The 26,287-nt window shown below is 42.5% G+C and overlaps 1 protein-coding gene across 1 annotated transcript in view; it reads right to left on the bottom strand.

Annotated features, from left to right (window-relative positions):
- Positions 1 to 26,287, bottom strand: part of rxfp1 (relaxin family peptide receptor 1) — a 114,474-nt gene that overhangs the window by 24,430 nt on the left and 63,757 nt on the right. Inside the window, exons 4-5 of the mRNA XM_029770754.1 lie at positions 10,709 to 10,814; positions 9,551 to 9,622 (exon numbers count right to left, since the gene is read on the bottom strand). Of these exons, the coding sequence (XP_029626614.1) occupies positions 9,551 to 9,622; positions 10,709 to 10,814 (178 nt within the window). The remainder of the gene's footprint in view (positions 1 to 9,550; positions 9,623 to 10,708; positions 10,815 to 26,287) is intronic.

Raw genomic sequence — 26,287 nt, forward strand, 5'->3', positions numbered from 1 at the left:
CTGCTATTAATGCATGAGACTATAGCACTGCAACAGGAAGTTGATCCCTGCAATGCAAAGATTTATTTTTCAACCTGTCCGCCAAATCTATCCATCACGCAAGGTTCTCCCTCTGAAGTACTCCATTTCAGGATGCTTTCAAAACAATACTTTTTCTTTGCCTTATCATCAAATTAAAAGATTGTTGTCATCGGTGCGATTGAAAATCGTATAGCTTACTTATATTTCCCGTAAACCATTAGCCAACACTTCAAAGATTAAACAGTGTCATCATAAAAGTTTACTATCTCTTCATTTTATTTCAGTAATTAAATGTATTTTTTCCTGTTACCTTTCAAGTGAAGGCCTATCACAAACCTCTTTTTGTAGGTGATTCTGGTAGGCTAATAAAAGCATGTTGTTCACAGCATAAACCAGCCTATTATTTCTGAAGTTCATTCATTTATTAGTGATGGATACTTTAACTGTGCGTTTAGGTTCCTGTTAAAGCGCTCACATGGGCTACTTCTCTGCCAGATTGCGTGAGATAACGAGTCTTATCGGTAAGTGTGGTCTAAGCAATCCCCTTATGATATCATGTTAACTCCCTACATTGATTGCACATGTAACGCAGGTCGACTAATGTTGAATACTTATCGTTACTAGTGTGATTCCAGTAACCAATCATATTATACTATATTGCTAGTGATATGTTTAAATTGACAGCTATTACAAATCAGCTGTCAGAAGCTGCATGACAAGCAGTTTATTTTGAGCCAATCAAAACTCAATATTCTCAGTCCCTCTCCTAACCTCACGTTATAAACCAGATGGCACCAACATGCTGAAAAAATTAAAATAGAACGGAACATGAAGAGCTGACATCATTACATGGAAGAAAAACTATGTTTGAAATTGTTGAGGAGTTGTATAAAACTTAACTAAAAAGAGAGAACTGGATATTAACACTTACTTATCTATACGAACGTGCTGTGAAGGGATTGGGGGAAAAATTGACGCCAGGATTTTGTGAGTTTTCGTATGGAGAACGAGCTGCTAGCATTTTGTGCGTGTTCATACTGAACCAAGCGTACTCACAAGCCATTAACATTTAGGCTAGCTCAGCTATCGATCAATTGAAATAGCAAACATTAGTGATCATGCTAATCATGCATGGCGAACTGTTTTAGTTTTCATACTTTTATAAAATGTGATTAAATAGTATCACAATCCATTTTGGTACACTGTTATGTTTTAGATGACTTTATAAGAAATTACGTGTAGGGGTAAGCACAAGTACTTTTCATTTGCCCGGGCTAGTCTATTGTTCAGTCCACGTGAGCCTGGTGCTGTATTTGTGTAAAGTCCTTTGCATTGCCCAGGCTAGTTATTGCCAAGTGCTGTAGTTAAAGTGTAAAGCATTTTGACAAAAGTTTTATTTTCTTATTCCTGTAAGAGATTAAAGCTAAGCACTATATTAATGTTTATATGAAAAGGTACTCATGGTATATATATTAGAGGTCGACCGATTATGATTTTTCAACGCCGGTGCCAATTATTGGAGGACCAAAAACCCCGATACCGATTAATCGGACGATTAAAAAAAAAAAAAAAAATAATAATACTATTTGTAATAATGACAATTACAACAATACTGAATGAACACTTATTTTAACTTAATATAATACATCAATAAAATCAATTTAGCCTCAAATAAATAATGAAACATGTTCAATTTTGTTTAAATAATACAAAAACAAAGTGCCTGCCTGTGCCATCAAACCCCTACAACTCATCCAGAACGCCGCAGCCCGTCTGGTGTTCAACCTTCCCAAGTTCTCTCACGTCACCCCGCTCCTCCGCTCTCTCCACTGGCTTCCAGTTGAAGCTCGCATCCGCTACAAGACCATGGTGCTTGCCTACGGAGCTGTGAGGGGAACGGCACCTCCGTACCTTCAGGCTCTGATCAGGCCCTACACCCAAACAAGGGCACTGCGTTCATCCACCTCTGGCCTGCTCGCCTCCCTACCTCTGAGGAAGCACAGTTCCCGCTCAGCCCAGTCAAAACTGTTCGCTGCTCTGGCACCCCAATGGTGGAACAAGCTCCCTCACGATGCCAGGACAGCGGAGTCAATCACCACCTTCCGGAGACACCTGAAACCCCACCTCTTTAAGGAATACCTGGGATAGGATTAAGTAATCCTTCTAACCCCCCCCCCCCCCCTTTAAAAGATTTAGATGCACTATTGTAAAGTGGTTGTTCTACTGGATATTATAGGTGAATGCACCAATTTGTAAGTCGCTCTGGATAAGAGCGTCTGCTAAATGACTTAAATGTAAATGTAAATGTAAGAAAGCTAACGTTTAAGTGCCTTGCTCAGAACATGAGAACATATGAAAGCTGGTGGTTCCTTTTAACATGAGTCTTCAATATTCCCAGGTAAGAAGTTTTAGGTTGTAGTTATTATAGGAATTATAGGACTATTTCTCTCCTATACGATTTGTATTTCATATACCTTTGACTATTGGATGTTATTATAGGCACTTTAGTATTGCCAGTGTAACAGTATAGCTTCCGTCCCTCTCCTCGCTCCTACCTGGGCTCGAACCAGGAACACATCGACAACAGCCACCCTCGAAGCAGCGTTACCCATGCAGAGCAAGGGGAACAACTACTCCAAGTCTCAGAGCGAGTGATGCTTGAAACGCTATTAGTGCGCACCCCGCTAACTAGCTAGCCATTTCACATCGGTTACACCAGCCTAATCTTGGGAGTTGATAGGCTTGAAGTCATAAACAGCGCAATGCTTGAAGCATTGCGAAGAGCTGCTGGCAAAACGCACGAAAGTGCTGTTTGAATGAATGCTTACAAGCCTGCTGGTGCCTACCACCGCTCAGTCAGACTGCTCTATCAAGGCAGTTAACCCACCGTTCCTAGGCCGTCATTGAAAATAAGAATGTGTTCTTAACTGACTTGCCTAGTTAAATAAAGGTGTAAAAAAAATATATATATTGTCAAATCGGTGTCCAAATATACCGATTACCGATTGTTATGAAAACTTGAAATCGGCCCTAATTAATCGGCCATTCCGATTAATCGGTCGACCTCTAATATATATTGTGTGATCCTGTTTGTTATACAGTTCAGTTCAGGAGTATGGATTCAGTTCCACCAAGGATGGCGAGCCGCCCAAACCCAGGACATGGATAAGAAGATTTGCATGCAAATATTTATTTTCCTTGGAGGTCACTGAATTTGCACTGCCATACTACGGTGTGGTAGGATTTTTCTTGCAAGACATCATACATTTCAGTGGGTTTGTTTTAAGCACATGCTACACGTAAACACCTTAAATCAAATCAAAGTTTATTTGTCACGTGCGCCGAATACAACAGGTGTAGTAGACCTTACAGTGAAATGCTTACTTACAGGCTCTAACCAATAGTGCAAAAAGGTATTAGGTGAACAATAGGTAGGTAAAGAAATAAAACAACAGTAAAAAGACAGGCTATATACAGTAGCGAGGCTACATACCGACACCGGTTAGTCAGGCTGATTGAGGTAGTATGTACATGTAGATATGGTTAAAGTGACTATGCATATATGTCTTATTGTTTATTGATAAGCACAGTCACTCACATTTGATTCCATCTCATAGTGGTTTATGCCAGTATTTGTGAATTGGTTTGTGTTTTCTGTGGATTCATGTTTATCATATTGCTATTGAACTTTGAACATATCAATATTTACTGAAGGTGATTCATTGTTTTGAAAGTATTTTTATTTACAAAATACAAGCCGGCATTCTTTTCCTAAATGATTCAGTTGTGTAGTTTTCATTTCTCCTTACTGCTCCAGTAGTGAACTGCTCCAATGGAGTTTAAGCTTAAACATACAGTAGCCCATAGTGTTAAGCAATTGTTACACACACATTTCATTCTAGCTCACAATTGAGGACGGCTGTATATTCCCGCCAGCTGTATTCCCGCCAGCATTGGTGACGTGTAGGCCTATGTCTGTGTAGCCTTGTGACACTGTCCAACTGGACTCTCTGCCGGTCCCTACTTAAACGTAATAGATTTTTGAGAAATAGCATCCACACATGGGGAGGCTTTATTTCAATGCATTTTTCAATTTTAGGCTTTTTAAACACATTCCATTCTCCTTTCTCTTGTTTATATTATGGCTATAATGCCACTAATATTTCTTTATGTAATTTAGCTTTTACATGTGTACCTTTCTGTTTTTATAATAATATTTAATTTGTAGAGCGCTTTTCCCACACTCAATGCACATGTGAAGCTTGTTGGTGCTTGCATCTGCGCACAAATCACTGGACCCCTGCAGTTTGATATTATTTATTTATTTTTATTTATGAAATGAAGCTGACTGTAACGGTCGTCGTATATACTGGACCAAGGCGCAGCGGGTTGAGTGCTCATTTTAACTTTTATTGAACACTAAATAAACCAACAAGAAAAAACGAACGAACGCACAGTATTACAGGCTAAACACAGCAGTGCAAAAACAACTTCCCACAAAGGACAGGTGAAAACAGGGCTACCTAGGTATGACTCCCAATCAGCAACAACGATGTACAGCTGTTCCTGATTGAGAGCCATACCAGGCCAACACAAAGAAATACACAACATAGATAGAGCATAGAAATACCAACATAGAACATAACCAAAAACCCCGGAATACTCTAAACAAACACCCCTCTACATAAACACATATACCAACAAACCCGAACCACATAAAACAAACACCCCCTGCCACGTCCTGACCAAACTACAATAACAAATAACCCCTTTACTGGTCAGGACGTGACAGTACGCCCCCCCCCCCCCCCCCAAAGGTGCACACCCCGGATGCACCTCACACAAAAAAACACACTAAAGGGAGGGAAGGGAGGGTGGCTACCGTCCCTTCCCGTGCTACACCCCCCCCCTCCCCAATCCTCAGGCTCTGGCCTTAGTCCCCCACCTAACCTGTCCACCCCCGCTGAATACCTCGGGCTGAAGCGCGTCACTGTAGACCTCGGGCTGAAGCGCTTTGCTGTAGACCTCGGGCTGAAGGGCGACTCTGGGAGCTCCGGACTGTAAGGCGACTCTGGGAGCTCCGGACTGTAGGGCGATTCTGGGAGCTCCGGACTGTAGGGCGACTCTGGGAGCTCCGGACTGTAGGGCGATTCTGGGAGCTCCGGACTGTAGGGCGACTCTGGGAGCTCCGGACTGTAGGGCGACTCTGGGAGCTCTGGACTGTAGGGCGACTCTGGGAGCTCCGGACTGTAGGGCGACTCTGGGAGCTCCGGACTGTAGGGTGACTCTGGGAGCTCCGGACCGTAGGCCGTCTCACTCGGTTCCGGACTGTGGGCCGTCTCACTCGGTTCCGGACTGTGGGCCATCTCTAGATGGCGCACTGTCGCCGGACACTCTGCACGGGGCACTGTTGCCGGAAGCTCTGGACGGGTTACTGTCGTCGGAAGCTCTGGACGGGGACTGCGCACTGAAAGCCTGATGCGTGGGGCTGGTAGTGGAGGTACCAGACTGGAGACACGCACCCCAAGGCTAGTGCGAGGAGCAGGAACAGGACGAGTTGGACTAGGCTGATGCACTGGAGGCCTGTTGCGTGGGGCTGGTAGTGGAGGTACCAGACTGGAGACACGCACCCCAAGGCTAGTGCAAGGAGCAGGAACAGGACGAGTTGGACTGGGCTGACGCACTGGAGGCCTGTTGCGTGGGGCTGGTAGTGGAGGTACCAGACTGGAGACACGCACCCCAGGGCTAGTGCGAGGAGCAGGAGTAGGACGAGCTGGACTGGGCTGATGCACTGAAGGCCTGGTGCATGGTGCTGGCTTTGGAGACGCCAGACTGGATACACGCACCTCGGGGCTAGTGCGAGGAGCGGGAACAGGATGCACTGGGCCGTGAAGGCGCACTGGCGGTCTCGAGCGCAGTACTGGCACCACCCTTACTGACTGGATGCCCGCATCCCCCTGGCAAATGCGGGACTCTGGCATGCGCACACCGGCCTGTGAATGCTTGGCCTCGACGCCGTGCGCATCACCCCATAACATGGGACCTGACCAGTAACATGCTGCCTCTGGTAAGCACGGGGAGTTGGCTTTGGGCTTAACCCTGGCCCAGCCAAACTACCCGTGTGCCCCCCCCAAAAAAATGTCTTGGGGCTGCCTCTCAGGCATCCTACGTTGGGTCCGCTCTTTGCTCCACTTACGCCGTTCCTCCCTCGCTGTCTCCACCTGTTTCCATGGCAGGGTCTTGTCCCCTGCCATTACCTCTTCCCATGTCCAAGATGTCCTCCACTCCTTTCTCTCCCTGGCCCAGGATCCTTGCTCCTCCTGGGCCTGCTGCTTGGTCCGTTGGTGGTGGGAAGTTCTGTAACGGTCGTCGTATATACTGGACAAAGGCGCAGCGGGTTGAGTGCTCATTGAGTGCTCAAAACAAACACCCCCCTGCCACGTCCTGACCAAACTACAATAACAAATAACCCCTTTACTGTTCAGGACGTGACACTGACACTCACCTTTTATTATTTACGATTGGTTCCTGATATTTTAGCTTTATGAAATATATTTAAATTATGAGGTTTCTATTCCAAGAAAAACGAAAATACATGTCTTGCCTACCTAAAACATCCATTAATAAATTTGAAGACCTTCAAAATAAACAACATATCCTAATGTTAGAAAGTAAAAAGTACACTAGATACAGTGCATTCGGAAAGTATTTTGTTACGTTACAGCCTTATTATAAAATGGATTACATTGCTTTTTCCTCATAAATCTACAAACAATAATGACAAATGACAAAGCAAAAACAGGTTTTTAGAAATGTTTGCAAATCAAAAAAAATACAAACCTGAAATATCAAATTTAAATAAGTATTCAGACCCTTCACTCAGTAATTTGTTGAAGCACCTTTGTCAGGGACTACAGCCTCAAGTATTCTTGGGTATGGCGCTACAAGCTTGGCACACCTGTATTTGGGGTGTTTCTCCCATTCCTCTCTGCAGATCCTCACAAGCTCTGTCAGATGGGGAGCGTCACTACACAGTTTTTTTCAGATCTCTCCAGAGATGTTCGATCGGGTTCAAGTCCGGGCTCTGGTTGGGCCACTCAAGGACATTCAGAGACTTGTCCCGAAGCCACACCTGCTTTGTTTTGACTGTGTGCTTAGGGTTGTTGTCTTGTTGGAAGGTGAACCTTCGCTCCAGGCCGAGTTCCTGAGCGCTCTGGAACAGGTTTAATCAAGGATCTCTCTGTGCTTTACTCAGTTCATCTTTCCCTCGATCCTGACTAGTCTCCCAGTCCCTGCCGCTGAGAAACATCCCCACAGCATGATGCTGCCACTACCATGCTTCACCGTAGGGTTGGTGCCAAGTTTCCTCCAGACGTGACGCTTGGCATTCAGGCCAAAGAGTTCAATCTTGGTTTCATTAGATCAGAGAATCTTGTTTCTCATGGTCTGAGAGTCATTAGGTGCCTTTTGGTGGACTCCAAGCGGGCTGTCATATGCCTTTTACTAAGGAGTGGCCACTACCATAAAGGCTTGATTGGTGGAGTGCTGCAGAGATGGTTGTCCTTTTGGAAGGTTCTCCCATCTCCACAGAAGAACTCTGGAGCTTTTTCAGAGTGACCATCGGGTTCTTGGTCACCTCCCTGACCAAGGCACTTCTCCCCCAATTGCTCAGTTTGGCCGGGTGGCCAGCTTTAGGAAGAGTCTTGATGGTTCCAAGCTTCTTCCACTTAAGAATGATGGAGGCCACTGTGTTCTTGGGGACCGTGAATGCTGAAGAAATGTTTTAGTACCCTTCCCCAGATCTGTGCCTTGACACAATCTTGTCTCTACGGACAATTCCTTCGATCTCATGGCTTGGTTTTTGCTCTGACACTCACTGTCAACTGTGGGACCTTTTATATAGATAGGTGTGTGCCTTTCCAAATCATGTGCAATCAATTGAATTTAACACAGATGGACTCCAATCAAGTTGTAGAAACATCTCAAGGATGATCAATGGAAACAGGATGCACCTGAGCTCAATTTCGAGTCTCATAACAAAGGGTCTGAATACTTATGTAAATAAGGTATTTCAAATTTTTAATTTTAAGACATTTGCAAACATTTCTAAAAACCTGTTTTCCGCTTTGTAATTATGGGGTATTGTGTGTAGATTGATGAGGGGGGGAAAAAAACAATTTAATCCATTTTAGAATAAGGATGCAACATAACGAAATGTGGAAGAGTAAAGGGGTCTGAATACTTTCCGAATGCACTGTATAGGCTACTGTGGGTGGGGAAGGCTAAATAATTGCTACAGAATAGGCCTAATAAAAAAATTATGATACAGGAAATAAAAAATGCTAGGCATAGCGTGGCTGAGCAGTACCAGAGTGGGAGAGAAGGCAGACAAAATTCTTTAAATCTGCTCGTATTAAACTCTGCTCCTTGCTACACACTTACATTCTCTGGAATTCAAAAGCAGCTTTATATATTATTTTTACCTCCTTTTTCCTCCCCAATTGTGATCTTACATCGCTGCAACTCTCCAACGGGCTCAGGAGGTGAAGGTCGAGTCATGTCCTTCGAAACATTACCCGCCAAACTGCGCTTCTTAACACCCGCCCGCTTAACCCAGAAGCCAGCCGCACCAATATGTTGGAGGAAACACCGTTCACCTGATGACCGAGGTCAGCCTGCAGGTGCCCGGCCCACCACAAGGAGCTGCTAGAGCGCGATTAGCCAAGTAAGGCCTCCCCGGGAAAACCCTCTCCTAAACCGGATGATGCTGGGCCAATTGCGAGCCGCCCCATGGGACTCCTGATCACGGCCGGTTGTGATACAGCCCGGGATCGAACTCTGGTCTGTAGTGATGCCTCTAGCACCGCGATGCAGTGCCTTAGACCGCTGATCCACTCGGTAAGCTCCTATATCAAAGATCTTTCAATGAACAATCATATTGATGATGGAATCAATGAATGAATGGCTGCAGCAACCATTACACGGTCTGACAAGCTGCATAACAAATGAGGCCTAATTTGACAACATAACAATTATGTCCTTAGTATCACTTTTTAATGACAGCTACATTTTTGGGCCAAATGTATTGTTTTAAAGCAAATTCGCTGCAATTCTACACATTTTGCCATTGCTTATGACGTGTTCATATGTTATCGGTGTGACCCCCTACCAAAAAAAAGAATAATCCGGTAATCTGGCCTCAAATGTGATAGCACAACAAGACTGAATGATGTGCTGAACAATCTTGAAAGTCTGTTTTTCCTCACAACTATCATCTGAAGGTAAGTCTTGCTGAATGAATGTTAAACACAGCCAATTTAAGCTTGTTTTGGCCATCACAAGCATCAAAAGGGGACGGGAAATGCTTTGATATTGTCTGGCAGTCACAGAGGCCTTGAGTGGTTAGTCTATCAGAGAGTGTTTTTGAAGTGCTATCAAAATATTTACTTGCCGACTACAACTTAATCAAGTGACTTCTCTCGCCTGAAGACATTTTTAAAATACAATCAATAATTCAACGACAACTTACAGTTTCTGAAGACTCTGGTACTTATAGAATATGTCACCGTTCAATATCTGAAGCCGGTTCCTTTGAAGGGACCTATGGGATGTGATTAGTTCATAAGATCGACCAGATAATTAAAAAACAACAAACACAACATTGTGCCACCAAACAATACTGTGTGAATTAAAAATGGTCAAAACCTTTTCATTTTAATTACTAGGTTCTCGGCTCATTGTCTGTTTGAGGTTGGAACTAATCACATTTCTATGTGACCACATTGTGTGTATTCGGGACAATCTTCCAATTACATTTGAAATAGAATTGGTGATAGAACATATCATTATTCCAAACAGAAGGAGCATCTTTCTTTATAGTGTGACGGAATGCATCATTTTGCCATTTTAGTCATTATCTAAACTCATTCCACCTCGATTACCACGGTGGAAGAAAGTATTTTAATTGAAAGTTAACAATGCGGAGCGTGCCGCAGCAGTCTACAGGACCTTAATGAAAGACGAGCCAATTGGGGAAAGAGGAGGCTGCAATGATATGCAATTGACACTATTAAATGACCCCGTCTGCAAATTGGGCTTTCGAGGTTTACCCATCGAGCAAATTAATACTCAAGTGGAACTGGATGTCCGCAATGGGCACAGATGATAAATATATGGCCCAAATGTTCCATTATCTAAACAATGTGTGGACAATATGACAGTGAGACAAAATATTGTGAGACCAAGAAAGGGCGACCTCTATGTGATAGTTTATAGTCATTGTCATTATTTTGCATAATGTATGGATTGAAATGATAATGCATATTATATATCCTACTGTTTATAAATTACTTTTGTCATAATGATTTCCTTTTGTTAAAGTTTTTCTCACATGACAGCAGGCTTCAGTAAAGAGGTTCATGCCTCTTTTAACTCTTCCAATTGAGAAAAAGAATGTTCCAGTACAGGAGAGAACAGCCCTAAGACTTAAACCAACCTTCAAAAACAAAATTCCATCGAGACACTCATTAGCTAAGTGCGAGAGACACTTGGATAACTGCAAGAGACACTTTGTTTAAATAGTTTTTCTCTTCCAATTCATAGGAGAAACAGGAAAAAGTATCTGCACACTTCCAGTCAGATGCAAATGTATGTATGCGAATGCGTGGTTGTGTGTGTGGCAACTCACATCATGGTGACGTTAACGGACACGGCTGGGACATAGTGAAACTGTGCACCGTCACAGTCCAGCTCCAGATCTCTGCACTGACACAGCTCTGGAACAGCTTCCAGCACTGGATGAGGAAAAGAAAGGACCGAGGGAAGAAAGATATTAATGACTGACGCAGATCCACATAGGAGCTGGACAAAAAAAATAACAATGAAAATAAATGTCAACAAGGTCTTTGGACAACACTGTTGTTTTAGAACTAGCTTTACCTAAGATTACATGGAGACATGGGAGAGTGTCGGGGACCAACCTCAAACACTGCATATGTACAGTAGAGCCACACGTGACGGATGTGACTGCTTGCTTTGCAGTTTCGCTTTCTTCCCTGTCTCGGGCACAATGTCCTTGCTAAGGCTCCAGGTACCCTCTGCTTCGCAAACACGTTACTGCCCGCTTGACAACGTCTTTGCCCGTTACGACACCGAAAGTTAACATTTCGTTAGCACGAGTGGAGACATTTCAAGATGTGGAATGAGGTTACTGCACAATCTCAACACCGTTACACACGGCCACAGAGAATTTAATTGAAGCAGCAATCGATTGAATTGGGGCCTCATGCCAGAGGAAAAGACAATTATTTTTTCAAATTCAATAAGTCCAGGTTCCGACAGGAAATGTGTAAAAGGATAATAGCATTCAGTAAAGTGGGTATCAGAAATAATTCCTTTATACTGTATCTGAGGGGATTTATAATCAGGCATAAAGGAAATGATTAGACTCCATGGAAATACTAAAATATCAATGGTATTCAAAGTTCTGTAGTGGTGATTTCCTTTTTCCTTGCAAGTTAATTGATCATCGAGTACACTCATTGGGTCCTGACTAAATTAGTCTCTGATTAAAGGGGAAGATTGGAAATCAGCAATCTGGGGGTCCGCATATTTTTCCCCCAATGTTTTTATGAATGTCGCTAAATTACATACCCACAGTCGAAGAGAGGAGAGTATCTTCTTTCTAATAATGTCAATTTTAATTATCAACTAATATTGAGCCAATTACACTCACTGTAGTAGCTGACATACAGTGCATTCGGAAAGTATTCAGACCCCTCCCCATTTTAATGTTACAGCCTTATTCTAAAATTGATTGTTTTTTTTGCCCCCTCATCAATCTACACACAATTCCCCATAACGTCAAAGCAAAAGCAGGTTTTTAGAAATGTTTGCAAATGTAAAACAAATAACCTTTACATAAGACCCTTTACTCTGTACTTTGTTGAAGCACCTTTGGCAGCGATCACATACTTTAGTCTTCTTGGGTATGAAGCTACAAGTTTGGCACAACTGTTTTTGGTGAGTCTTCTCTGCAGATACTCTCAAGCTCTGTCAGGTTGGATGGGGAGCGTTGCTGCACAGCTATTTTCAGGTCTCTCCAGAGATGTTGATTGGATTCAAGTCTGGGCAAATGAGGACATTCAGAGACTTGTCCAGAAGCCACTCCTGCGTTGTCATGGCTGTGTGCTTAGGGCCAGTTGTATCCAATTGGTAGTTAGTCTTGTCTCATCGCTGCAACTCCTGTACGGACTCGGGAGAGGCGAAGGTCGAGAGCCGTGCATCCTCTGAAACCCAACCAAGCCGCACTGCTTCTTGACACAATGCCCACTTAACCCGGAAGCCAGCTGCACCAATGTGTCGGAGGAAATACCGTACACCTGGCAACCGTGTCAGCATGCACTGCGCCCGGCCCGCCACAGAAGTCGCTAGTGCACGATAGGACAAGGATATCCCTGCCGGCCAAACCCTCCTCTCACCCGGACGACGCTGGGCCAATTGTGCTCTGCCCCATCTCCTGGTCACGGCTGGCTGCGACAGAGCCTGGACTCGAACCCAGAATCTCTAGTGGCACAGCTAGCACTGCGATGCAGGGCCTTAGACCACTGTGTCACTTGAGAGGCCGTGAACCTTCGCCCCAGTCTGAGGTCCTGAGCGCTCTGGAGCAGGTTTTCATCAAGAATCTCTCTGTACTTTGCTCCGTTCATCTTTCCCTCGTTCCTGATTAATCTCCCAGTCCCTGCCGCTGAAAAACATCCCCACAGCATGATGCTGCTCCCACCACCATGCTTCACCGTAGGGATGGTGCCAGTTTTTCTGTAGATGTGATGCTTGGCATTCAGGCCAAAGAGTTCAATCTTGGATTCATCACACCAGAGAATCTTGTTTCTCATGATCTGAGAGCCCTTTACTGTAGGTGGCGTTTGGAAAACTCCAAGTGGGCTATCATGTGCCTTTTTACTGATTTAGTGGCTTCCGTCTGGCCACTCTACCATAAAGGCCTGATTGGTGGAGTGCTGCAGAGATGGTTGTCCTTCTGGAAGGTTTTCGCATTTCCACAGAAGAACTCTGGAGCTCCGTCAGAGTGACCATCGGGTTCTTGGTCACCTCCCTGACCAAGACCCCTTGTCTCCCGATTGCTCAGTTTGGCCAGGTGGCCAGCTCCAGGAAGAGTCTTAGTGGTTCCAAGCTTCTTCCATTTAAGAATGATGGAGTCCACTGTGTTCTTGTGGACCTTCAGTGCTGCAGAATTTTCCCGGACAATTCCTTTGACCTCATGGCTTGGTTTTTGCTCTGCCATGCACTGTCAACTGTGGGACCTTTCCATAAACTGGTGTGTGCCTTTCCAAATCATGTCCAATCAATTGAATTTAACACAGGTAGACTCCAATCAAGTTGTAGAAACATCTCAAGGATGAGCAATGGAAACAGGATGCACCTGAGCTCAATTTTGAGTCTCATAGCAAAGGGTCTGAATACTTACATTTCTAGTTAAAGTTTGAACACACCAACTCATTCAAGGGGTTTTCTTTATTTTTACTATTTTCTATATTGTAGAATAATAGTGAAGACAAACTCTGAAATAAGGAACCACACATGCGGAGATCATCCGTTCACCTACTCTGCATCTCATAAAGACAGCGGTTGGAACCATAAATCTCAAATTTGGACTCATCAGACTAAAGGACAGATTTCCACCGGTCTAATGTCCATTGCTCGCGTTTCTTGGCCCAAACAAGTATCTTCTTCTTATTGGTGTTCTTTAGTGGTGGTTTCTTTGCTGCAATTCAACCATGAAGGCCTGATTTCACGGTCTCCCCTGAACAGTTGATGTTGAGATCTGTCTGTTACTTGAACTCTGTGAAGCATTTATTTGGGCTGCTAACTCTATTGAATGTATCCTCTGCAGCAGAGGTAACTTTGGGTCTTTCTTTCCTATGGCGGTCCTCATGAGAGCCAGTTTCATCATAGCGCTTGACGGTTTCTGCGACTGCACTTGAAGAAACTTTCAAAGTTCTTGACATTTTCCGGATTGACTGACCTTCTTGTCTTTAAAGTAGTGATAGAATGTTGTTTCTCTTTGCTTATTTGAGCTGTTCTTGCCATAATATGGACTTGGTCTTTTACCAAATAGGGCTATCTTCTGTATACCACCCTTAACTTGTCACAACACAACTGATTGGCTCAAATGCATTAAGAAAAATAAATTCCACAAATGAACTTTTAACAAGGCACACCTGTTAATTAAAATGCATTCCGGGTGACTACCTCATGAAGCTGGTTGAGAGATTGCCAAGAGTGTGCAATGCTTTCATCAAGGCAAAGGGTGGCTACTTTGAAGAATCTCAAATATAACATATATTTAGATTTGTTTAACACTTCTTTGGTTAGTACATTATTCCATATGTGTTATTTCCTGCTGTTGATGTCTTCACTATTATTATACAATGTAGAAAATAGTAAAAAATAAAGAAACCCTGGAATGATTAGGTGTGTCCAAACGTTTGACTGGTACTGTATGTAAGTAAGGTATTTCTGTTTTGTAATTTAAATAAATTAGCAAAAAAATGTAAACAGTTTTTGCTTTGTCATTATTGGGTATTGTGTGTAGATTAAGGGGATTTAAAAAAAAATCTATTTTAGAATAAGGCTGTAACGTAACAAAAAAGTCAAGAGGTCTGAATACTTCCCGACTGCACTGTAGGCTTTGAAAAAGCACCCATGAATAGACAAGCACTGGCTTGGACATACATTTTTGCCAACACATGGCTAACCTTTGTTTAACCAGCTAATCAGCTGCTCTTAGTGAAAATGGAGTCACCTTTCTAGCTAATAGGCTATGTTAGAGTTTACACTTCCTCTAACAAATCTTAATGTAGGGAAGTCAAAATAACTATCTACCAAATCTATTCATTTTTAAATGTTGATTACTTCTCCTTGCCATTATCATTCACCTGATAAGACGTTATTTTTTTTGGCTAATTTATGATGGTGGATCCTGGGTCACCAGTTTGCCTGGGAGGGGGCCCCTGGGCAAGGAAATGTTAAAGACCTCTGATCCACAGGTATAGTGTGGCCATCTTAGAATGCATCAACATTAATTTCTCAAACTCTTTAGGGACTATTGTGATGAGTCCAAAGACCACATTTGTAGTGAATCTGACCTTTAGTTCATGAGAATATTTTTTAAAATGATTATTTTAAGCATTAGTGTTACATAGAGAAAAATGTGAATTGTTCATAATTTCCTTATTTTTAAGATATCAATGCCAAACTCAACATGGTTCATCATGGTGGCCCAAAGAGTTAAGTCATAGGCCATTGATGAGTGGATTTACAAAGGATTTAAGCAGAGATGTAAAATCTGATTTCTTAATAACTCAACCATCTCTTAACCAATCCCGTAGCTTTTCTCAAACGAATTTAAGATATATACATTGGGCCAACATACCGAATTGTCTTGTGAGAATATGTTTTTCAAAGGTTTTCCCAAATTTCCAAGACAGGGGAAAATTTATCCTGACAGATCTGATGGGTCCCTGAGGCAAATTTTGTTCAGCATTAGGAAAGACACAGACATACAAAGTTTCAAGTCTCTAGGTGAAATGGGGCAACTGATATGAGGGTTTAAGTGAGACTGCTTATAACAGCGCCCCTTTAGGCCAATCAGTACTATTTTTGACAAAGTTACTCATGGCCTCTAATTTCTGTGTTCCGAATTCGAAAAAAAGTGACCAATCTATGCTTGGGTTATTTGACCATGTCAAGAAAAACAAATCTAAGAATAACAATAGGTTTCACAGCTTTGATGTGAACCCCCTAAGAAACAAAAGCATCTGAATGTTTGATTTGGAGATTAGAGTGGCGGAGTGGTCTAAGGCACTGCATCGCAGTGCTAGAGGCATCACTACAGATCCGGGTTCAATCCCGGGCTGTGTCGCAGCCGACCGCATCCGGGAGACACATGAGACGGCGCACAATATGCCCAGCATTGTCCGGGTTAGGGGAGGGTTTGGCCAGCTGCAATGTCCTTGTCCCATCACGCTCTAGTGACTCCTTGTGGGGCTGGGCGCATGCACACTGACTTCTGTCGCCAGCTGTACGGTGTTTCTTCCAACACATTGGTGCGGCTGGCTTCCGGGTTAAGCGAGCAGTGTGTCAAGAAGCAGTGCGGCTTGGCAGGGTCGTGTTTCTGAGGACGCATGGCTCTCAACCTTCGCCTGTCCCAAGTCCGTATGGGAGTTGCAGTGATGTGACAAGACCGTAACTACCAATTTGGATATCAGTTTAGTTGTTCTTTCACATTACAAAACACAATAGGGGTTCAAACAACTAACTTACACATTTGGGAGGAAAATAGGGTCTGTTGAAGGGTCAGCTACAATGCAGTGGCTCGGAAGATGTTTAGCACCTGAGCACATACTGGTACCTTGGATCTCTGGACAACTACAATTGCTTCATAAATCTGTGACGCACTGCTTAATAAATCTAAACGTTAATGTGGAGATGGCAAATGGACTGGGATTGTGTTTTTGGGTCCAATACTTTTGAAGAGTACCAATTGTGCATAGGCACGACCCACATCCTACACAGAGTGCTATATGGACATCCGATGAAAGGCCTAATACTCCAAGTCGATATTCATGTAATAACAAGGAATTCCCCTCGACCACGCCCACAAATTAGGGAAAACAAACATTCTTTCCTATTGAACCCCATTGTAAAAAAGCAAACTTCGTAAATTTTTGTTATACAGAAATAATGAAATATTTCCAGAAAAGCTGATGTTGTTCAATGTACATGTAACCAGGTAAAAAATCCCGACCCACAGTTTCTCAATGCTCCCACGAAAGGAAATAGAGCATGCAAGAAGAGCCCTGTGGCTTCAGGCTATTCGGCATGAGAGAGTGTGAAATGTGTGTCCAAGTAGGCTACACGTAGCTATGTGTGTGGAAAACATTTAATCACAGGTAAGACATTTAACTTGTTTAGTATAGTCCGTTTGTAACTCCACTCACTACTTGTAGCTACTGTATATAGTCAGTTTGTTTGTGTTGTTGGTCTTGGCTTGCTTAATGTTCCGGTCAGTAGCTAGCTAGCACTCATTCACGTGGCTGCCAGCACTGTCATGAGAAGGGCCATGAGAGAAGCCCTACAATATTATGTTTTTCGAAGTAGTGAGAACGCTCAGGAGCAGGCAATGTTGAAAACTAATCTTTAGATGTGTACTTTTCTTAAATGTAGTTTTGTAACTGAGTAAAAAAAGAAGTCAACAAAAATATTGTTTGAAAAAGGTCAAGTATTTGCTTTTGAGCCACAGGCAGGCGGTCCGCAGCATTCTACAATGCCTTCAGAAAGTATTCAAACCTCTCGACTTTTTCCACATTTTGGTGTTACAGTGTGAATTTAAAGTGATTACCTTTTGATTTTGTGTTAATTCCACCCCATAATGTGGAATTAATGTTTTTAGGAATTTTTACGATTTAAGAAAAAATTAAAAGCTGTCTTGAATTAATAAGTATTCATCCCCTTTGTTATGGCAAACCTAAATAAGTTAATGAGTAAAAATGTGTTTAACAAGTCACAAGTTACATGGACTCACTCTGTGTGCAATAATAGTGTTTAACATGATTTTCGAATAACTACCTCATCTCTGTACCCAACACATACAATTATCTGTAAGGTCCCTCGGTCGATCAGTACATTTCAAACACAGATTCAACCACAAAGACCAGGGAGGTTTTCCAAAGCCTTGCAAAGAAGGGCACTTATTGGTAGATGGGTAAAAAAAACAAAAAGCAGACATTGAATATCCCTTTGAGCGTAGTGAAGCTTGTAATTACACTTCGGATGACTTTAATACAGTTTGAGTTTAATGTCTGTGAAAGGAGAGGATGGATCAACAACATTTTTAGTTGCTCCACAATACAAGCCTAAATGATAGCGTGAAAAGAAGGAAGCCTGTACAGAATAAAAATATTCCAAAACATACATCCTGTTTGCATTAAGGCATTAAGTAAAACTGAAGAAAAGCTGAATATAAAGCATTATGTTTGGGGCAAATCCAACACACGCCAAGTTCTACGCCATATTTTCAAGCATGGTGGTGGCTGCATCATGTTCTGGGTATGCTTGTCATCGGCAAGGACTAGGGAGTATTTTAGGATAATTAAATGGACTAGAGCTAAGCACAGGCAAAAACCTGGTTTATTCTGCAGTGGAAAACAAATTCACCTTTCAGTAGAACAATAACTTAAAACACAAGGCCAAATATACAGTTGCTTACCAAGACGACATTGAATGTTCCCCATTGGCCGAGTTCGTTTTGTCTTATATTTGCTTGAAAATCTATGGCAAGACTTGAAAATGGTTGTCTAGCAATGATCAACAAACAACTTGACAGAGCTTGAGTAATTTCCTTTAGAATAATGTGCAAATATTGTATAATCCAGGTGTGCTAACCTTTTAGAGACTTACCCAGGAAGATTCACTGCCAAAGGTGATTCTAACATGTATTGACTCAGTGGTGTGAATACTTATGTAAATTAGATTTTTAATAGATTTTTTATTAATTTTCAATAGATTTGCAAACATTTCTAAAAACATATTTTCACTTTATCATTATAGGGTATTATGTGTAGATGCGTGAGAGAAAAAACTATTTAATCAATTTTAAATTCAGGCTGTCACACAACAAAATGTGGAATAAGTCAAGGGGTATGAATACTTTCTGAAGGCACTGTATCTAATACCGACTGGGACTATATGAATGTGATACTCTAATTGTCCATTTGATTCCATGGTTGCCATGGCGCCTTTGTAGGGCAGAATAAGCCTAGGCTGCCATAAAGGGAAACGCAGTATTACCTAATTTTCTTTAAAGCAAAATCTGACTTCAAAGTCTTTTTCTGTCTAGACAGACAGCATTTTCTGATACTCTATGATATATTCTTATCACCTGGCTTGTTCTAGTGTCAGGAATACCACATTAATCAGATAATATACCCTGCCATTAGAACAGATGAAATACTTTTAACCAAATTAGTAGTTAGTGCGTTTTGCCTTTGTAGGGCAGTATTGCTCTGCTATTTTAGTTGCAATTTAGTGTTGTTTTTAAAATGTGCATTTTTCTTCAATAACCTTTTGTTTTTGAGTAGCTAATCAAGTACTGAACATTTTAATCTAGTAATTATGAACCTCAATGTTAAAATCAGTTAAGCAATTGGACTTTCCTGCCACCAACAAAGTATATATTTTTTGTTTTATTTTTATTTTTATCTCCTGAGGACTATAAAGTACAGAAATGGGGGACACTCGTATATTTTACTCAAGAGGATTAAACAAACCCTGAGTAAGTAGCAAAAAAATGACTTTTTCAATTTATATAGTACAGAAAAAGCTCACAGGCGGTACGAATTCCATTCATAAAACAAAACAGTCCACACAGAACTGTATGTCTCCCTTTCTTCCCCCTCTATACAGCGCAGATTCTGACTCTCTGCGGCCTGTTAAAAAAGTCCATGCACCACCTCTATCTTAGGCCCCTTTAAGACTAGGCACTGTTGAATGTGTAGTCTAACAAATAAGTCTCTACTAGTACAATAGTTTATCACTACCAATGACCTGGGACTAATATGTTTGACGGAAACATGGCACCGAAATGGTCATTTATACCTACTCAATGAAACTAAATATCTGGAAAAGGCTCGTGCCCATGGCAGGGGTGGTGGTCTTGCTGTTTTCCACAGACTGTTTTGAGCTGAAAATGTTGCCTGCCCCTGCTGTCTGCTTTTAGAATGAAGACTCCCAGTCCTCTCACTGTGATACTTTTTTGGAGAGGTGAAAGATAAGTATCTTGTAATAGTTTTCTGAGCTGATCACCTCTGTGTCCTTCCCTATCCAATGTTGTAATCCTAGGTGATTTCAACGTTCACATTGATTCAACAAAATGTTCCTCTGCTACTGACTTCCTGAACGTGTTTGACTGTCTCAACTTGGTACAGCATGTCAATGTCCCCACACACAATCGTGGTTATGTTGGGGTTCGTTCCTTGTTCCTTGTCAGTCATTGGCTCATTGGTGAAATTAGCATTGACAATATCTTTAATTAAATCAATCAAAACCTTTATTAATGCAATTGCAGACAGAAGTTGACAACAGGAACATAGCGCGCATGTTTCCGAGTAAGTTCTGGAAAATAGTAAAGGGTCCAAGGTATTTTATTAAGCCCGAAGTCCAGCCATAGTGATGTCACTGCCTACGTCATTACCTTCTACTCATGAGACCAAGCCCATGCTTACACAGCTATACAAACAATAGTTTCAGTGTTATCTAAAGGCTCAGCAGTAAATGTCCACTCCCCAAGTTGATTTATAGTGGAATGTCTGACTAGTCTGTTTTCTCTTTCACTCCCCTGCAGGGTTCTTTCTTCACAGACACCCTGTATTGACTGCCATAATTCACACATCCCTCAGACCATTTCTTTATAAGAAGAAGAGACTAGAAAATAACTGTGGAACAATATTAAACCTTATAATGAATATATATATATATATATTCATTATATCTGTAGTCTAGGACCCTATACATTTAAAGTCTTATAACTCTCCCCATTCTATTAATACAACATAATCATAATCAATTATTATAATACATAACATTTGGTACAGCCCCTATCATGACCCCAAGGTGAACCCAACAGTTGTACAACTAAACCTACATGAGCTAGGTGTATCTGACCAAAGGGCCGTGACAATGTCTGTGAGTACTCCTTCACTTCAGCTCCGCCCCAAGCACAATATTAAAGTCCCTTGACACATCCCTCTTCCAGGAGACTGTTCACTCTGCCCTACAGGCTGACTGACTGCCTTGACTCCACCCCTGACGAAATGGTCTACCTATATAATAGCACTCAAAGCAACAGCCTTGCCCCTGAAAAAACATGTAAAGTATCCTTCCAACGGTCCTCTCCATGGTTCCCAGAGGAGCTGCGCAGCATGAAGACCCATGGCCTCAGTTTAGAGCATCTGTTGAGAAGTACTGGCCTAACTGTCCACCTACTGGCCTATAATGACCACCAAGCATGCTATTTCCTGTGTGGCTCAGTTGGTAGAGCACCACGCTTGCAATGACAGGATTGTGGGTTTGATTCCCACGGGGGATCAGTACGAATATGTATGCACTCACTACTGTAAGTTGCTCTGGATAAGGGTGTCTGCTAAATGAGAAAACGTGATGTATTTCAAATCACTAAAAGAAGACCACTCTGCCATTAGAGACTTATGACCGAGGAAATCCCAGGACCTTGTTTTCTACCATCAGTCGCCTCCTACACACTACAGACTCTGGCCCTCCCAGAACAACTACCGAACAATGCAACCAATTTGCTAAGTTCTTCAAAGCTAAAATCAACGCAATCCGACAGAACATTGTATCCTCCAACCCCACGGCTTCACTTGCATCTCAGTGCTAACAAGCTTTATGAGGCTCTCCCATCTGGCTTTACACCCATGTTCAGTACAGAGACAGCCCTGGTGAAGGTTGTAAATGATATGCTCAATGCTGCAGATACAGGATCCTCCACCATCTTGATTATTCTGGACCTCAGTGCTTTTTACACAGTAGATCACACCATTCTACTGCAGCGCATCAGAGAGCACACTGCCATTTGTGGGACTGCACTTAACTGGTTCACCTCCTACCTCTCTAACCGCAAGCAGTACATCACCCTCGGTGAGGCAAGATCAGAGGAGTCCACCTTAACCTGCAGTGTCCCACAAGGGGTCGGTGTTGGGACCTGTCCTCTTCCTGCTTTACTTGCTCCCACTTATCCAGATCTTCAGACAGCACAGTGTCCAATTCCACTGCTATGCAGACGACACACAGGTGTACTTTAAAACAAAGCCTGACACAACATCTGCTCTGTCAACATTGTCCATCTGTCTGGAAGAAGTAAAACATTGGATGCAGAACAACTTCCTCCAACTCAACAGCAGCAAGACAGAGGCTGATAGGCACCCCTCCCAGCAGATCACCAACTCCTGCAGCATCCGCCCTGTCATGGATGGCTGTAGGGCAGCCCCCAAAAGTGACTTTTCTTATCAACACTTATGAAAAAGGTTTTATTTTCTTCTCAGGAATTCAGCCTTCTCTGTATTATCTCTCCAACCCCCAATCTGTCGCACCTCTGATAAGTAGAGGCTCTGTTGTCTTTAGAGGTCTGTAGGTCTGATATCTGATTGGAGTTTAACTTTACAGTAATACTATTGGTCAACAAATCAGATTTTGTATCCAAACAACTCAGATGTTATAGAGGGTCTTAGATTTATTGTCTCTTTCGCTTCTGTTCCTGACCTGCGCTGGTGAGATACCTACACTCTTTCTCTCTCCCTCTCCTATGAGCTATGGGCCATGGCACAAGCCGTGGTTTCTTTCTCTTCTTCTCTGATCAAGCTTACAAAAATGCCTTGTAAGGCTTGTTAATGATTTCTAACTTAAGCTTCATGCTTTGTATGTGAATCCATACATTTTACAAAGTAATTAAATACACTTGTATTTAGAATTCCATTCTTAGACATTTATTTCCCTATTACTGTAACAATTATAGTCTCTTGCATATTACTAAATCATACCTCATTTAATAGACTTTGTTAACATTAATTGCATAGTCTTATTACGAGTCGCATGTGAGGTGTATATAATATGCATTTATGATAATTATTACCCCACTACATGGACACATCATCCCCCTGTCCTCAGCCATCACTAATTTGGGTATGACATTTGACCCCACGCTCTATTTCAATACCCACAGTAGTCACGTCTGTAAAACGTCATTCTTTCACTTGAAGAACATCTCCCCCCTAACATTCTCACCACATCTGATGCAGAAATGCTAATCCATGCATTCATTTTCTCCAGAATTATGGGAACACAGTACTTGGAGGCCTGCCTGCAAATTCAATTCATAAACTACAGCTCATCCAAAACAGTGCCTCTTGGATTCTGACACAAACAAAAAAGTCTGCTCACGTCACCCCCATCCTTGCTGTTCTCCATTGGCTACCTGTTCCTCAAAGGATTTACTATAAAATTATCCTCCTTGTCTATAAAGCCCTAAATGGCGTCAGCCCCGCCTACCTGTCAGACCTACTCTCCCCCTATGAACCTCCACGCACCCTACGTTCAAGCCACGCAAAACTGCTCCATGCCCCCAGGAACAGGCTCCGAATAATGGGAGACCGTGCCTTTTCCTACCACGCCTATGGAACTTATTTCCTGATAAACTCAGGGCTATTCAGGCTGCTATTAAAACTGGCCTTAAGACAAATCTCTATCGGCTGACCTACCTTTTATGGCCTTCCACCTAGACTACCAAGACGACATTGAATGTTCCTGAGCGGCCGAGTTAGTTGTCTTAAATCGGCTTTAAATCTATGGAAAAACTTGAAAATAGCTGTCTACCAATGATCAACAACCAACTTGACAGAGCTCGAAGAATTTTTTAAATAATAAGGTGCAAATATTGGGGCAGCAGGTAGCCTAGTGGTTAGAGCGTTGGGCCAGTAACCGAAAGGTTGCTAGATTGAATCCCCGGCCTGACAAGGTAAAAAAAAATCTGTCGTTCTGCCCCTGAACAAGGCAGTTAACCCACTGTTCCTAGGCTGTCATTACAAATAATAATTTTTTCTTAACTGACTTGCCTAGTTAAATAAAGATAAAAAATTCAAATAATATTGTACAATCCAGATCTGCAATTCTCTTAGAGACTAACCCAGAAAGACGTAAAGCTGTAATCGCTGTCAAAGTTGATTCTAATATTTGGAAAGTATTCAGATCCCTTTACTTATTCCACATTTTGTAACATTTTGTTAGCCTTATTCTAAAATTGATTTAATTACATTTTTTCCTAATTAATCTACACCACATAACGACAAAGTGAAACAGGTTTTTAGAAACGTTTGCAAATTAAAAAATAAAAACAGAAATAACTTATTTACATAAGTATTTAGACTCTTTGCTATGAGACTTGAAATTGAGCTCAGGTGCATCCTGTTTCTTTCAATTTTTTTATTTCACCTTTATAACCAGGTAGGCCAGTTGAGAACAAGTTCTCATTTACAACTGCGACCTGGCCAAGATAAAGCAAAGCAGTGCGACAAAAACAACACAGAGGTACACGTGGGATAAACAGATGTACAGTCAATAAGGCAATAGAAAAATCTATATACAGTGTGTGAAAATATAGTAAGATTAAGGAGGTAAGGAGATAAATAAGCCATAGTGGAGAAATAATTACAATTTAGCGTTAACACTGGAGTGATAGATGTGCAGATGATGATGTGCAAGTAGAGATACTGGGGTGCAAAAGAGCAACAAAAAAAACAATATGGGGATGAGGTAGTTGGGTGGGCTATTTACAGATGGGCTGTGTACAGGTGCAATGATCGGTAAGCTGCTCTGACAGCTGATGCTTGAAGTTATTGGGGGAGAAATAAGTCTCCAGCTTCAGTGACTTTCGCAATTCATTCCAGTCATTGGCAGCAAAGAACTGGAAGGAAAGGCGGCCAAAGAAGGTGTTGGCTTTGGGGATGACCAGTGAAATATACCTGCTGGAGCGCGTGCCACGGGTGGGTGTTGCTATGGTGACCAGTGAGCCGAGATAAGGTGGGGCTTTACCTAGCAAAGACTTATAGATGACCTGGAGCCAGTGAGTTTGGCGATGGATATGTAGCGAGGGCCAGCCAATGAGAGCATACAGGTCGCAGTGGTGGGTAGTATATGGGGCTTTAGTGACAAAACGGATGGCACTGTGAAAGACTACATCCAATTTGCTGAGTAGAGTGTTGGAGGCTATTTTGTAAATGACATCGCCGAAGTCAAGGACGGTACGATGGTCAGTTTTACGAGGGTATGTTTGGCAGCATGAGTGAAGGAGTCTTTGTTGCAAAATAGGAAGCCGATTCTAGACTTCATTTTGGACTGGAGATGCTTAATGTGAGTCTGGAAGGAGAGTTTACAGTCTAACCAGACACCGAGGTATTTGTAGTTTTCCACATATTCTAAGTCAGAACTGTCCAGAGTAGTGATGCTAGTCAGGCGGGCGGGTGCGGGCAGCGATCGGTTGAAGAGCATACATTTAGTTTTACTAGTATTTAAGAGCAGTTGGAGGCCACGGAAAGAGTGTTGTATGGCATTGAAGCTAGTTTGGAGGTTTGTATGTTTCCATTGATCATTCTTGAGATGTTTCTGCAACTTGATTGGAGTCCATCTGTGGTAAGTTCAATTAATTGGACATGATTTGGAAAGGCACACACCTATATAAGGTCCAACAGTTGATTGTACATGTCAGAGCAATAACCAAGCTATGAGAGGATTGGGTAGAGGCACATATCTGTGAAAGGGTACCAAAACTTTTCTGCAGCATTGAAGGTCCCCAAGAACACAGTGGCCTCCATCATTCTTAAATTGAAGAAGTTTGGAACCACCAACATTCTTCCTAGAGCTGGCCGCCTGGCCAAATTGAGCAATCAGGGGAGAAGGGCCTTGGACAGGGCCTTGGACCAAGAACCCGATGATTATTCTGACAGAGCTCCAGAGTTCCTCCATAGAGATGGCAGAACCGTCCAGAAGGACAACCATCTCTGCAGCTATCCACCAATCAGGCCTTTACGGTAGAGTGGCCAGACGGAAGTCACTCCTCAGTAAAATGCACATGATAGCCCGCTTGGAGTTTGCCAAAAGACACCTAAAGGACTCTCAGATCATGAGAAACAAGATTCTCTGGTCTGATGAAACCATGATTGAACTCTTTGACCTGAATGCCATGCGTGATGTCGGGAGGAAACGTGCCACTGTCCCTACGGTGAAGGATGGTAGTGGCAGCTTCATGTTATGGGGATGTTTTTCAGAAGCAGGGACTGGAGACTAGTCAAGATCGCGTGAAAGATGAACGGAGCAAAGTACAGCGAGATCCTTGATGAAAACCTGCTCCAGAGTGCTCAGGACCTCTGACTGGGGTGAATATTCACCTTCTAACAGGACAACGACCCAAAGCACAGCCAAGACAACGCAGGACTGGCTTCGGGACAAGTCTCTGAATGTCCTTGAGTGGCCCAGCCAGAGCCCGGACTTGAAACCGATTGAAATTTCTGGAGAGACCTAAAAATAGTTGTGCAGCAACGCTCCCCATCCAACCTCACAGAGCTTAAGTGGAACGGCAGAGAAGAATGGGGGAAACTCCCAAATACGGGTGTGCCAAGCTTTT

This window comes from Salmo trutta, chromosome 13 (genome assembly GCF_901001165.1).
Source record: "Salmo trutta chromosome 13, fSalTru1.1, whole genome shotgun sequence".
In the NCBI taxonomy this organism is placed as follows: Eukaryota; Metazoa; Chordata; class Actinopteri; order Salmoniformes; family Salmonidae; genus Salmo; species Salmo trutta.